At 32.2% G+C, this 15516-nt stretch overlaps 1 protein-coding gene across 2 annotated transcripts in view; it reads right to left on the bottom strand.

Annotated features, from left to right (window-relative positions):
* The window catches only part of LOC117911295 (guanosine nucleotide diphosphate dissociation inhibitor At5g09550-like), a 112198-nt gene that overhangs the window by 86041 nt on the left and 10641 nt on the right, over nucleotides 1–15516 (bottom strand). Inside the window, exons 7-13 of one of the 2 annotated variants that reach the window (XM_034825604.1) lie at nucleotides 9272–9352; nucleotides 9129–9191; nucleotides 7293–7394; nucleotides 7026–7150; nucleotides 6261–6471; nucleotides 5385–5459; nucleotides 4229–4474 (exon numbers count right to left, since the gene is read on the bottom strand). In XM_034825604.1, coding sequence (XP_034681495.1) covers nucleotides 4421–4474; nucleotides 5385–5459; nucleotides 6261–6471; nucleotides 7026–7150; nucleotides 7293–7394; nucleotides 9129–9191; nucleotides 9272–9352 — 711 coding nt within the window. In that variant the 3' untranslated portion in view covers nucleotides 4229–4420. Of the gene's footprint in view, nucleotides 1–4228; nucleotides 4475–5384; nucleotides 5460–6260; nucleotides 6472–7025; nucleotides 7151–7292; nucleotides 7395–9128; nucleotides 9192–9271; nucleotides 9353–15516 lie in introns of those variants that run through there. The other variant, XM_034825605.1, reaches the window with a different exon arrangement.

Raw genomic sequence — 15516 nt, forward strand, 5'->3', positions numbered from 1 at the left:
CATAACTTCATACTATGAACTATTCATTTTATAGTTTCTGACTATATTATATTATTTTGTATAACTTCCAATTATACTATATAATTAAAAACAAATAATTATGAGTTATATACATAACTTATGACTATATATTTGTAATTTTGGATTTATACATAGTTTCAGAATATGAACTATTCATTATATAGTTTCTGGTCATATAATATTGTTTTATATAACTTTCAATTATATAGTATAATTAAAAAGTAATTAAGGATCTTATGCATAGCTTCCGGCTATGTATTTGTAATTTTATAATTTACCCCATAACATTTGGTTATGAAGGTTGTGCATATTTCCATAACTTTTGGTTATGAAATTTTTTCCATATAACTTCTAATTATTAAATAATTAAAATCTGTAATTATATGAAATATGATTCACATAGTTTCTGACTATGAGATAAAGTAAATAATAATAATAATAATATAATGCATACTATTCATACTTCATTCGAAGAAAATAAGGCTACATACTTATAAGAAATTTTGTAGATGAATTCTTCTTTTTTTCTATCTTGAACATTCTTCTCTTTTTCTTTTCTACCTCGAGTATTCTTCTTTTTTTCTATGTACTTAGAGTGTCGTGCTAATAACGTATTGTAAAATAATAAAGTGAAAGAACAAGAAAACGAAAAAGAGAAATTAGAATATAGGAAGAAGACATAATGAATTTATATTAGAGGTATCTCCCTTTTATAGGGAATTACAAATAGATATACATCAATATGAATGATCATCAACAAGTTCTCATAATCCGATAAATTCTCATATTTTATAACATAATTGAAATTTTCCTTTTTAAATAAAGAAAACCCTTTTCATGGTAAAATCTTCTTTCTAAAATAATAATTAAATTAATACTTTTTAAAATCACATAAATTTTGTTTTCAATAAGATATGGAAAATAAATTCTTTTGTAAGCAAATTGGAAGGTCCCTTTGTATGTAAAGTTGTATCAATCTTTCTTCTAATAATGTGTAAAAAAAATTATTTTCTTTTAAAAAAATAGAATTTCAATTGAACTATTTCTTGCAAATAAAATTGTAAAAAATCATTCTTTTTCTAGTAAAGATAAATAAGAATCATTTCTTGCAAATAAAATCAAATTAAACTTTTTTAGTGAAATTACATTCAATAAATTCTTTTAATAGAAATAAGAAAAAGTCTTTTCTTTTAGAAATAAATTTGAATGTGAATAAAAATCAAATTCTTTTGTTGTAAGTAAATTGAAACTTTGTGAGTAAATAAATTAAAATCAATAATTTGAAAATTTTTTAATGTAAATAAATTCTTTCAAAATTTCTTGAAAATGTTGTAATATTTGAAAATAATCAAATCATTTTTCTAATTAGTCTAATAAATTAATTTGTGCAATTCCTTTACCAATGTTGCATATTATTGTAATTTGCTTTTCATCTTACCTTGTTGTATATATTTCTATCTTACTTTTCCTACTATTTGTGATTAATTGATCAATTTTCATAACTTCCTCTACTTGTTTAGTAGAGCTTAGATGGGTGTTACCTTATCGTACCTTTTTAATGAGTAGCTTGATCCTTGGACTTTAACTCGATTTTTCAGACTTGTTTTTTCTTAAAAAATGAATCACTTAGGGTGCTATTTCTTATTTTGTTTTTCTTTTAAAAATAAGCGAAAATAAGAGGCAACTCCAATTTTTTAAAAAGGAATAGTTTTTCACAATAAAAATGAGTTTTATCATCGAGTGGGGACGCACATGAATATATTAAGCTTAACTCACATTTCATTCTTAGTAAACCCCTCAATTCTTGTTTCCTTGTATTATTTGAGCAAATTTTGTACACCTTTCCAAATCAAATTAATAACCTTGTGAGATTTCTCAAGTATGTGGGGATCACGGAAATTGTTTCATCTTTTCATATCAAATTTATAACCTTGTGAGGTTTTTCAAGTATGTGCGATCTCTTAAGGGGTTTGGCAGGTTTGGGGTATCACTTGATGAATTCAACATTGAAGTATCTTTTGAAGTGTATTATAAGGTTCCCTTGGGACTATAATCCAAGGGTAAAGTTTGAAGGCTTTAGGTTGGAAGGGTTGTTAGTGAAACCCTGACAAAGTTAAAGCTTAAGGCAAGTGGATGTAAACTAGGTAGGATCGAATCACTGTAAGACTTGTGTTTGCATTTCTTTATTCTTACTCTTTTCATTTCATGTGCAATTACAATTCTAATACACTTGTTATATTATTGCATAAAATTGTCACTTGCATTCCAATTTTTTGAATTTCCAAAAAGTCACCTATCATTCAATTCACCCCTACTCTTGGGCCATTACCTTAGGTTGATTAACACATAATCCTAACATTCTTAATTTTGAAAAATTGACATTGTTGAGTAAGAAAAAAATGATGAAATAGTTGTCTTCTATAGATCACCCAAATAAATTATTTGAAGAACATTTATTTGAAAAATATGCCTAAAAAAGCCTTCCAAAGGAAGCAATTATAGCAGCAAAGAAGCTTCTAGAACTCATTCATGCAAATGTGCGGACCAAAATTTATTTAAACTCTTTTTGTAAGAATAAATAATTTTTACCTTTTATTAATCATTTAGGTAGAAAAACTTAGATGCATTTCTTGAAGGAAAAATCTGAAATATTTAGTGTTTTTAAAAAATTTAAAGCATTTGTTGAAGAGAAAAGTTAATTACAATATAAAGGAAATGGGGTTTGATAGAGGAAGTACATTTAGATCAGAAAAAATTGAAGAATATTATGAAAATTAGGGGATTCATTGGCCTTTAAAGATTTTATATTCTTCACAAAAAAAATGTAGTAGGAAAAAAACCTATTCTTGATATGACCCAAATATGTTAAAAAAATAAGAAAATATCTAAAGAATTTTTGGTTGAAATAGTTGATTTTATTTTTCAAATCATTTTCTTGATTGAAGTGCATGGAATAAAATATCACAAGCTTAAAATGGAAGAGAGCCCAGTATTTCACATTTGAAATCTCGAAGCATTGCATATGCTCATGTGCCAAATAAAAATGATCAAAGTTGGATGATAAGAGTCAAAAATATATTTTCATATGTTATAAATTGAGCTTTAAAGGCTACAAGTTGTAGACATGTCCTTACTAGTAGAAATGTCAAGTTTAATGAAGAAGCATGGGATGGGGGTACTTAAGAAAGCAACCATGATACTGCTCCCATCTATGAAGATGAAAAACAAACAAGAGAAGGCTTACAGGATTATCATTAATCCACTTTCAATAATACCTCTATTAACTCGTGAAGTTCCAACAACATCATCTTTATTAGAAAATTTAAGTGAAAGGGCATATGTTTCAAGAGTCTATAAGAGATTTATGAGATAACTGAAAATCAAATTAATCTAACTCTTTCTTGTTTTTTTGTAAATTGTGTACATATTTATTTTATACATGGCATGAAAGAGGAGATTAATTTAATTATTTTTATTTAGCATGTATTTGTTGATCAATTAATTAATTGTCAAAGTTGTCTTCATTTAATACAATTCGAAGTATTTTGGTCTAAGTGGGAAGCCTCATATATTCCCATTGAGTAACTTGATCCTCAAATCTATCCTTAATTCCTAATTAATTGATCCTTTTAGGAGTCATTTGAGATCCAATAGGGTTGTTCCCCCTCCCCCTCCCCCCCAACCCAAACAATAACAATAATAATAATTATTTTCAAATAACAAATAAAATCAACCACAATCAAAGAGCATGCAGAGCTGACCACATGACAGGATCCACACTTTGATTTCAATTTCTAGCTAAATCCAAAAGCAAAAAACTGTAAACATGATCTTAATCTGATGGGTTTCTTTAGTAGCAAAAGAACTAGAGTCTATGATTCTCTTCCTGAATAAAACTAGCAAACAAGACTCCTCAATTTTACTGTAAAATGGTCACGTACAGCTTCTTGTGTAGTTCAAGCCAACCACCTATTTGGTAAATTGATATTTTGAACTCTTTGCTGAGAAAGAGCCAAAGACTCTAGTAATAACTGCAATTAATCTCCTCTCAAAATTTAAATCTATGGAATTTCATGATGACTAATGGTAAAGCCCTTTAACTTACACCCAGAGAAACAAATTTCAATTTTATTGAGAGATCGATGCACATACAAATCATGCCACCCAGTTGAGAAACTTTAGCTGGACCAGGAAGGAAACAATGGGGTTCTGTAATGTTGGTTCAGTAACAAGTTAGCTAAATAAGAGTATCCAATGACTGATAACAAATCCCTGACAAGGAATGATATAAATATATATTAAAAAGAAGAAAATAAAAACAAAAAAAAAAAAAAATCAGCAAAGAAAGAAGGCCAGGGCATTGTTAGAGCTAATAGAATATGAAGACATTGAAGGTATTTCATTCTCCAGTAGCAGCACTTGCAGCACTCAGGTCCACAGTAAGATCGAGCTCCTGGACCATATTATAGCAGAAAATTTTTCATAAATCAGTCATATGTGATTGATTTAGTTTTTCTGTGCCCAAAGAGACAGTTAATCTGGAAAAGGGAAAGCAATATCTGCTGTAGAAAGGAAATAATGCCTGAAAATCTGAGATGTATGTAGTTTGCTAGTCTGTCAGTGCAGCAGAAGATAAAGTAGAGTGCTCCCATGGGAAACCGACTAAATTGTGAGGACTCTGTACTCTTATTCATTCCACAAGTCACCCAACAATGCAGTATCCAATGAAAGATTTTAAAGCAAATTTTTTAGAATATTTTGCTTGTGTCTTTTCTTGTTATCCAAGCTGTCTTACAAAGCCAAGTATCTTGGAATCAATTGAAAGTAGTGTACTCAACAATTTCCAGGCTGTTGAACTTTATGGTCTACTATTGTCCAATGGGATCTCAACAACTCTACATTCCTATGGCAATGTCTAGCACCATTTTCATGGGATAGAGCCGAAACAAATCATGTCTATAGTAGATGCAAAGAGTCTTTCAGAATAAACCAAGGATTCTTCTCTTGGAACAGATGCCAATTACAGCGATGGGGTTTGAGTATTTCAATACTCAGACTCATGTCAAGGTGAGATTTGTGGCAGGTGTTTACTGCATTGTTCTTGGAGCTTATTTCCTATGTGAATACAAAATGTTTGCAATGCAGGTTTGCAAAGAGCAAAGTATCAAACAAAATTTTCAAAATCATGTCGGCATCAAAATGTAAGAAACTTATTCTAAATTCCATGCCACTTCTAAACTTGCATTCTAAGTCACTTGTGATTCTTCCTTTTATGCACTTCAAAATCTATCAGGCAATTTTTAATAATGTTAATATAATGAAATATGCAATTTGGTTAACCAAATGATAGCAGAAGAATTTACCTCTCCAGTTATCTGACTGTACATGGCAATCACATTTTTTACAGTGGACTCGAAGTGTGTTGTTGCATCATAACTCTGCAAGTGATTGAAAACTTCAATATCTGAATGGTGGATAATAAATTCTCAGACAACAGAAACTATTACACTTATTTGTTCAATGGGGCTACCATAACTTAGGAATGAATTCCAATATGTTAACAAGGGAAAACCAAAATTTTTTCACATCATTTACAGGAAAATGAGAAACCATGATGGAGTATTGCCTTCGTGAATTTCTAAAGTGACATGCAATTTTATCTTTGTATTAGGTGAACAAATTTCCGAAAATGTGTAAATATATAAATATAAAACTAAAATACTTCTAACCAAATTGGTCACTGAAAAAGAAAATGAATCAATGCCTTAAACCTGGGTTCAAGGTTTTCTGGGAGCTGAGACACTGTTTTTATCTGCTAACTAACTACCTGCTATCTAGTATCCTACTTGCAGTTGCATCCATCCAAAGAGAAAGGAGAAAATTAGTCAGTGTTGGGTACCAAGATCTCACTAAAATGCCCAGAAAACAAGCCTTTTATTATCTATTTTACTTGAATGGAAAACCCATTAGTTATTGAAGATTTCAAGACAAGATAGCACAATGATTCATGTAGGTTGATGAATATTTGTGTTTTTTTTCTTTAACAAATAAACTAATAATTTGCTAAAAGGTTAAAACTAAAAGGATAAAAAAAATCTCATGTTATAAAGAAAACAGAAACAATGTGGCACATTTCCCTCAAGTTTTACTCTATCAAGTCAATTTGATTTATAATTGCCACAATCAAAATTTCAACCATATAAAATAGAGAAGCACAGGAAAGACACAGCTCCACTTACAGTAGATATGAAGCAATGGTCAACTTCATGGTCATTTTTGGGTTCAAATCTGTCATAAGTTTCATAGAATATCTCGTCTACAGGTCCAAGTAAATCTACACCACGCTTCAATTCTACCTCAGGTTGATCTGTCTCTGCCTCAGTTGTGACAAAAGCAATGTATTTCCCTTTTGGAGCCACATTGTGAGAATAGGAGCAACAGAACAGGTACCTGCAGTATTTATAGACTTAAGAAGAGCATATTTGAACTCAGCTGGATTCAGGATTTTAAATCATAAAAATCTGCTTTCCTGTTTTATTTTCTCATCCAGATTTATGCTCTGATAAGGTGTCATTAGCATATTTAACCGATGCAAAGGCAGTGAAAAGGATGCTATCATTTATGGCCTCTTTGTCAGATGTAAGGTTGGAGCATTTCCTGAGTTTTGAAATTAATTTCATCTCTCATATTAAATCACAGGAAACGGTGAGAACAAAACATGGTTCCTTTCTAGTTTTCTGTTATTATGGAAGAACAATTTACTGACAGATTTTCAATATCCAATTGATGATTTAATTTATAAATAAAACATTTTTTGCACACAAAATTAGATATCTTACTTCCAGTGGACAGATGAATAGATGTTGGATCATACAAATTATGATTATGTACATTACAAAGCTACCTCTAGATATAGAAATTATACATGTACTGGCCTTTCAACATTTGTGTCTTATCAGTTAGAGCAAATAAAAAAGTTCAGCAAGAACATTTAGCATACTTACATATCTGACTTACGACCAAGTTGCTTTTGTGGAAGAATAACCTGGACTGAGTGAGAGTCATTTGTGTCTGGAATGGAATGGCTCATTATACATATAGCACGTGCAACTTTTCCGACTTTTTGAACCTGTTCCATTTAATAACAATTCACATTTTTCACTTTTAGGAGCCTTAATTTGGTTTGAGAATGCAATATCACAGTTGCAGAACATCAACTAGTTAAGCAACTTCATGGAGTTCACACCATCTCAAAAGGTGTTTGAGGTTACCTTATCAGGTAAATATGATGGATCACAAACAACCTTCTTGCATTTAGCAGTTTCCCCTTCAGATGTCACACCGAAAGCTTTTCCATTTTCATCAAACTCCACCTGTTTATCCAAAGTATGAGACATTAATAGAAGGTTCCCTTACAAGCCATTAAAAGACTGCCCCAGTAGCAAAAAACAATGAACAACAGGTTATTTCCTTTGTGATCACCCAATTGATGAGCCAGTCAAAGGTAGCAATAGGCACAAAAAGGGGACAAAAAAAGGAAAAAAAAAACCATAATTTAATTTTGATTTGTTAAGAAATTATAGCAATTAGAGGTTTGCGATAAAATAAACAATGATGCTAGTCAACTCCTTAGGTGTTTGGTCCTTGACCCAATGATCTCCATGAAGATTACAAACCCTTAGATGGCTGGTTCTGAATAAATGTTTCCTAAGAAAAGCTAGGATGGGTCCTTACTTTAAGTGGGAGAAAGTTCAAGATAGGCAAGAAATATAGAGATACTGTTGACTCAAACATATTGGACCACAAACAATGAGAAAAGCACCAATGATTCCCTCAAAATAAAGAAAAAGAAAAAAGAAAAAAAAAAAAGAAAATTCTTTAACCTAAAACCCCATTATATTGGTTGGTCAAAAGGATGAATGAAAAGGAAAAAAATCTCTACACCATCCACAATAGAGCTACCTATTTTAGTGCTTGCTAGAAACAGAATATGTGCGGAGGGACAAGTCCTTTATGATAAAAAGGAGTGTTTTTAAAACAAAAATTATGGCTCTATAGGGAAGTGCTTTCAAAAACAGTTTTGAAAATTATAATGTTTTATGGAATAAAAGTCTGTTTGTGGACCTAAAATGTTCTTTACTAGTTTTTTATTTTTAAATATGTTTTAAAAATAACTTTATATATTTATTGTATTATTTTTAATCATTCTCCATATTTGTATAATTATTTTTTAAAACAACTCTCAAACAACAAGTGAAAACAACTAACAAATGTTTTCTGAAAACACCTTGTTTTCTGTAATCTAATTGTCAAATGTGTTGTTCTATTTTTTGTGCTTTGGAAAACAAAAAAAAACTATTTTAAAAAACAATTACCAAACAAATCCAAAGAGGCTTGATCACTAGGTTCAGTACCCTAGAAAACATTCCCTTAGTCAATATATCCGCCTAATCTAAATGCATTGACACTTGCAAGATAAACAAAGCAATGGTGCGTGCTTGTTGATACAATGGCTAACCAAAGCCATAATCCCAGTATCCCTGTATGCCTAGGACTCAATATTGTCCTACCAAACACTCTTGGAAGGCATCCCAAGAACCACAATCTTCAACCAGCATGTTCCTCCTACCAAATCCCATCTTAATAAGCTGAATCCACTATAATTTTAAGAAATGATTAAAAATCCCTGTAGTGAGAAAGAATATTGGCTGACTGAACATTTTTATCACAAACAAATATGATTGAGTGCATGCCCATGCAATGCAAAACTATAGGGTGCCCACCCTAACAATCACATTGACTGCTTTCCATTTCTCAATTTTGAGCTAAAAACAACCTCCCAAAATCCTAAGAAAGGAATGTGTGCATATAAACCAGATGGTGCATTATACTCGGTAGAAGAAAAGACATAAGCCTAATTTAAAAGTCCCCAGTGACTTTCTAAAGACACGACTGAGAACCTCAAGCCTACGGGATGAGTCCCAAAGGCTGAGTCTCAAGACATTTTTCTACAGCTTGCCTGAGTGTAAGCCTCACAAGCTTTTATGGTAGCACCTTATATAGCTGGGTAAGACTTTCATGACAACAAAGTACAGCAATAAATTTACCTTACATTCAGGCTTGTTGAGCATGTAAGTGCCACCATAAACAGCACTTAAACGTGCAAATGCCTGCCAGTAACAACAAAAACCATGTGAAGCAAATCAATATAGCTCCCTACATATACACAAAATTACAGATGAAAACAAACCTGAGGCAATTCCCCCAATCCATACATTGGATAGATATAGGGAGATCCTCCTTGAAAGCGTGCCAAGGACTCCGCATAGAGCTATATAAAGCATATGTGAAAAAGAATTAGTGAACTAATAAATTCACTTCCAATTAACTCAACATAAAGGAACAACAAAATCTCATGAACTAATTAAGTATCAAAAGCAAGTGGAAGTGTTAAAAGAATCCTTTTAAAGAAGTAGAGTTATTTGATTTGGCCACAAGGCCTGATGGTTAGAAATTCTTATTCTTTCACAAGGCCTGTGTTTTGCTGAAAATAATGTAATTATTATCTTAACTTTCATCAATGAGAAAAATAGGAGAGAATTAAAAGAAGAAGAAGAAGAAGAAGAAGAAGAAGAAAAAAACCTGAACAAATATATGAGCCATAACTATCCTTCATCTGATCTTTAATTATTAAAGGAAAAGAATAGTCAGTTGCCTCACTGGTGGGACTATTTCCTAAGTATGTGTGATATTTCTTCCTATTGATAATTAGCAAGTAGAAAATCCTTGACATAACTTCATTTGAATATGTCATAAAACAGTATGATTCTTACAAAATCTTCACTCCCCATTGAATTAAAGTTTGCAAATCATATATTTTCTGTCACAGACCAATTATTGAGCTATATCTTTCTTCATTAATTGAATTTTCTTTTCAAAGAAGTGATACTCAAACCATTTTATCAACCACTCTTATAAAATCAGTAATTAAAAATTCTGGGATAACACCTCAATAGAATAGACATCAGCATAATGAATTCAGCAAGGCTTAAGTTTGAGATAGCATTGATGTAGGGTTCTTAAATGTAGGAGATTAGACCTGGGGGATGGTGAGGTGTCAAAGTTGGAGAGAAGAGTCGAGCAAAATGAGCGGTGAGAGGGTATTGGAAAGCGTGGCACTACTCTTGTATAAGAAAGGATGTATCAAAAGAAAGGAGAGTGAAAAATTAGTGAGATCTTAAGAGAGGGAATTTTTATTTTGTAGTTCTGTAAACAGGTAACTGTCACATTAATGACACCATGGTGACATAGAAGCCTTTGGAGATTACACATGTCAAAAGGACACAGAGGCACCCTTTGATCTTATTCTGGCTGTGGCAAGCTCTATGCATGTCAAGCTAGCCTTGACAAGCCTCTTAATTTTAACCACCAAATGAAGACCTATAACTCAGTCCTAAGGTACATAATGGTGGGAGGACTAACTCAATCACCAAGATGCACCAAGTCCAATTCAGATTCCTTGAGCCCTCCTTGCCTTTTCCTCTAATTGAAATGGGTTCCTCCAGATCATGTCTACGAAAACCATTACTCCTAAGATAGATGAAGTCTTAAAATAAAATCAATGACCATTTCCATGACTCTGATGCCATCAAGCACACAAGACAAGTTCCTAATATTGAAGAAATAAGAATTTAAGCTAGTGAGTAGATTCTATAACATGCTAGTTATCTCTTGAAATGAGTGACTCGATAGACCTTAAGATATTAACAAGTTGCCCATCTGTTGAAACATAAGCAATACAAATCAATCCATTATCTAGATCCACTTCAACATGTTTGTACAATCATGTTGAACTGGTTTGTAAACAATATTGATTGTTTATATAATATTACAATATAACTTTATAATTCCCTTTAATTTCATTCCTAAATCACCAAGAAATATTTTTAGCTAAATTAGTTCACAAATTCCTAATGTCATCGCTTTGAACTCTACTTTATCATTAGACCTAACAACTACAATTTATTTCTTACATTTCCATGTCACTAAATTTCCTCCAAGAATAGTACAATACCCAGAGGTTGATCAATGGTCTACAACTTATCCGGTTAGTCTGTGTTAGTGTAAGCTTCCAAACTTAACTCTTTATTTTTCTTGAAGAGTATTCTTTTATCTAGAGTGGATTTTAGGTATTACAAAATTTTGTGTGTAGCTTGTAAGTGAGCCTCTTCAAAGGAGTGCATGAACTTCCTTACTACACTCACTACATAGGCTATATCAAGCCTAAATAGATGAATCTCCCAGCTAGCCCTTGGTAATTGTACCGATTTACAATTGCATGTTCTAATGCTTCTCCAAGCTTATGATTTTGCTTAATAGGCGTGTTAAGAAGTTTTCATCCAAGCACCCTAATTTCTTTGAGAATATCAAGGATATACTATTGTTAGGAAATGAAATTACCATTTCATGAATGAGCCATTTCAATTGCCAATAAATATTTGAGCTTGCACAAGTCTTTTATCTCAAATTCTCTAGCCAACCGTCTCTTAAGTTTGTTTATTTCTTCAATATCATCCTCTATACAATTATATGATCCACATAAACAACCAAGGCTGTGATTTTACTAATTGCCGGTTTTTTGATAAAGAGAACACGATCCCCTCAATTTTTTCAAAACTTCCAATGTCCTATAACCTTAGCAAATCTTCCAAACCATACTCCAAGAGATATTTTAGGCCATATAATATCTTTTTCAATTTGCACAGTTCATTACCCTTGAATCCATCAATGAACCCTGAAGGTGCTTTCATGTAGATCTTTTCTTCTAAGTCCCCATGTAAGAAGGCGTTCTGGACATCAAACTGCTGTAAAGACCAACCAAGATTAGTTGCTAAGGATAATAATACTTGTATAGTATTCATCTTTGCTACCAGAGCGAAGGTTTCTTGATGGTTCATTGCACATGTGTGTGTAACCTTTAGCTACAAATCTAGCTTTGTATCTTTCCAAGGTTCCATCTACCTTATATTTTACAATCAACACCCACTCATGCCCCACTGGTTTTTTCTTTTTGGATAATTCAACAATCTCCCATATCTTAATTTTTTTCAAGAGCACTCATCCTCTCACCCTTAGCTTTCCTCTAGTTCTTGTTTCCTAAGTACCTTTTCAACAATTAATGGAATTTTAATAAAATTTAATTAGGTAATGAAGGCTAGGTGTTGTGAGGATAATCTATCAAAAGATATAGATTTAGAAACAAAAGTGTTAGGTTCATTTTCTAACTCTTTTCCTAAGAGCTATTAGCAAATTTAGGTCTTCAAACATTGGTGACAAAAGACAATGAGTGGGGTTAGATTCAATACCTATCACGGAGTTCTGATTCTTGGGTTTGCACTAAAACAAGGTTCAACAATCTTCTTCTTGAGTAGACGTGTAGTGGCACGGTAGTAATTCTATCCTTTTCTTATTGTCGTCCTTAGGTTCAAAAGTGTCAACCCTTGTAGAAGTAGATTTGGTAACTACGGGAGGAGTTGTAAGGGATGAATTTGGCAAATAAAGAAAGCTTAAGTTAGCCTTATCTTCATTTAATGATAAAGATTCCCCTTAAAGATGAGGATTAGTAAAGAAAGATTGGTTCATAGTAAAAGTGACATCCATAGAAATGAAAAAATTTCTTAGTGGGGTGATAACATTTATACCCCCTTTTTGTTGGTGAATAACCAATGAACACATATTTAAGAGCTTGATAATCAAGTTTATCATGAATTTGAGTATGAATATAGATAAAGGAGACATATTTGAATACCTTATTATGGATGTCATTAACCCATGAAAATTAGGAAAGAATTTAGCGAGAATATTTAGTACGGCTTTGTTTCTCAACACTTTCAAAGATAACTGACTGATTAGGTAAGCAACAATTAATATTGTTCCCCTGAATATGATTTAGGCACTTTTTTCTCAAATAACAAGGCATAGGTTACCTCGAGAAGGTGATGATTTTTTCATTTTGAGACTCTATTCTATTGTGGAGTATCTATAAATGATGAATTGTGTTTTATTCATTCTATATCTAGGTAAGAGGATTAGATTAGGCTAAAGTATTATTTTCAGTTTTTAGATCTGATGCCCTTTATTTAAACATGAAAATGGTACTAATCATCTTGTGAAAGGTAAAGAAAATAGAACTAACATCAAATTTGTTTTTCAAAAGGCATAACTGAGTGACACAAGAATAATTATCAATAAAAGAAACAAATCAACAAGCTCCAATGATATTTGGAATTCGAGAGAATCTTCAAACATTAATATGAATTAATGTGAAGCGAAAAAGATAATGTATTATTGTTCAAAGGAAAAGGAACTTGATGATGTTTAGCCAAGTAACAAGCTTCACAATGAAAGTCATCAATATCCAAACAATGAAATATTAAAGGAAACATGGTTTTTAACAAAGAAAAGGATGATGTCCTAAACACAAATAATATAACCAGATTTGGACTTTATTTGATGAAAAACTTGAAAGATGAGATATAGGTATGCAACCACCGCCATTTTCACTCCCAATTAAGATAGTAGAGCCCTTTCTATTTCCTAGCATGACAATCATCCTTCCCATATCCAGGTTCGAAAAACACAATGGGGTGGGAAAAATGTTACTTTGTAGTTTAGATCTTTGGTAAGTTGATGAGTTAACAGGAGATTATGGAGAGTTTAGAAACATGCAGTACAAATTTTAGGGAAAGAGGGGTAATAGTCCCATGTCCAGCCATAGTAGCTAAACTACTATCAGCTACATTGATTTTTTGGTTTTCAGGACATGAGTTGTATGAAGAGAATTGATGAGAGTTATGGCTCATGTGGTCTGTAGCACCCAAGTTTATAACCTAATTCCATGCCAACAATTTTTTTTAGGCACTAAAAGAACTAGTCATGAAGTACTTACCTAATCTAGCCAGGGAATATGGTGCGCTAGGCTTGTCTAGAGAGGTGAGGAACCTTCCAAATCTTTCAATCTCTTCATTTTTGAGTCCCTCAAACTCTGAGCTATTTGAATTCTCATGGTTGGGTTACTCTTCCAAAAGTGTCATATTTGCTTAGCCTCCTTACTGTTTGGACTACTGTTGGTTCCAATTTCTATCATTACTGTGGGGGGATTGTGGTTTCCAGTGTAACTTTTGACACATCTGCTTTGTATGCCTTGGGTTCTTGTAATGAGTACACCAAAGTTATCCTTGTTACTTGGTTGCATGGATACCTCTCCTCTACTAGAATTTGTGCTAGGGATTAAACCACTTTAAGAGCCTCAAGCAACAAAGATAGACCCATCACTTTTGAAGTGTCCAACATTAAGCTCCTTCTCCTTTTTTCAGCCTTTATGATAGAGAAAACCTCATTCAAGGATTAGAGCATACCTCATTCAAGGATGTCAGTTATTCCTTACTAAGTAGTTGAATATTTACTTGATCATATTCTATGTTAAATCTAAGGAATTCAAATATTTACTCTCTTTCAATAAACTTATGAAACATAGCAATATCCTCACTATTCTTCATTTTAAGATTTTGATGATAGTCCAATTCAAACCATAATCTTTTCATTACATTATAGTATATTATAGTATTCAATTATGGATAAAACAATTTTCTCTGTAGAGTGAATCCTAGCTTTTATCTTATAAATCTAAGTAGCAACTTTGACCTTGGAATATGTTTGTTTCACTAATTCCAGAGCTCCTCTCCTACACTTAGGAGCTTACACACTCCACTGGTTTTGGGTTACATCATGTTCCATAGCCAGGATATGATCAATGTGTCTTCCTCACCCCAAACAATGAACTTAGGATCATCTTTACTCAGCATTGGTCCAATCAAGTTATTGAGTTTGGCTTTTCCTTTCAGAACATGTGCATATGTTAAGACCATACCACATAGTCATTGGTAGATGGTTGGTATTAGGATAAAGCCCTTAAAAGCAAAGACATAATATAATAAACTTGATATATTATTTTATTTGATATAAGTTTTGCTATCCTATTTGTATTACCTATGTATTTATTCACTTGTATGAGCATTTAGGCTTATGTTACTTGTATTGTAGATGAAAGGTGATAAGTTGTTCACGACTAGTTTATGGATTGGACAATGCATTAGAGGTTATAGTACACCTCTTTCAAAGTGGTGGGATGACTAGTCTTAGTCTTCGAGATGGGTTTCCCATGGTATGTGTACTAGTGTGTATGATTATATATTAAATAGGATCTATTGAGAGTTTTAACTAAATAGCTATTGAGTTGATATGACTTTTCCAAATTACATGGGTTCTCAACCTTAAGAGAATATTGCACTAATGATTAAATCATCAATAACTTTGACCTTACAAGTGAGATCATAATGGATCATATATTCCTTCTAGATTAGGTAACTGGCGGTGTAAGCAAGTAGTAATAGCTATTCACGATAGATCATCCATGATCTCTCATGGATATGAGAT

This window comes from Vitis riparia, chromosome 3 (genome assembly GCF_004353265.1).
Source record: "Vitis riparia cultivar Riparia Gloire de Montpellier isolate 1030 chromosome 3, EGFV_Vit.rip_1.0, whole genome shotgun sequence".
NCBI lineage: Eukaryota > Viridiplantae > Streptophyta > Magnoliopsida > Vitales > Vitaceae > Vitis > Vitis riparia.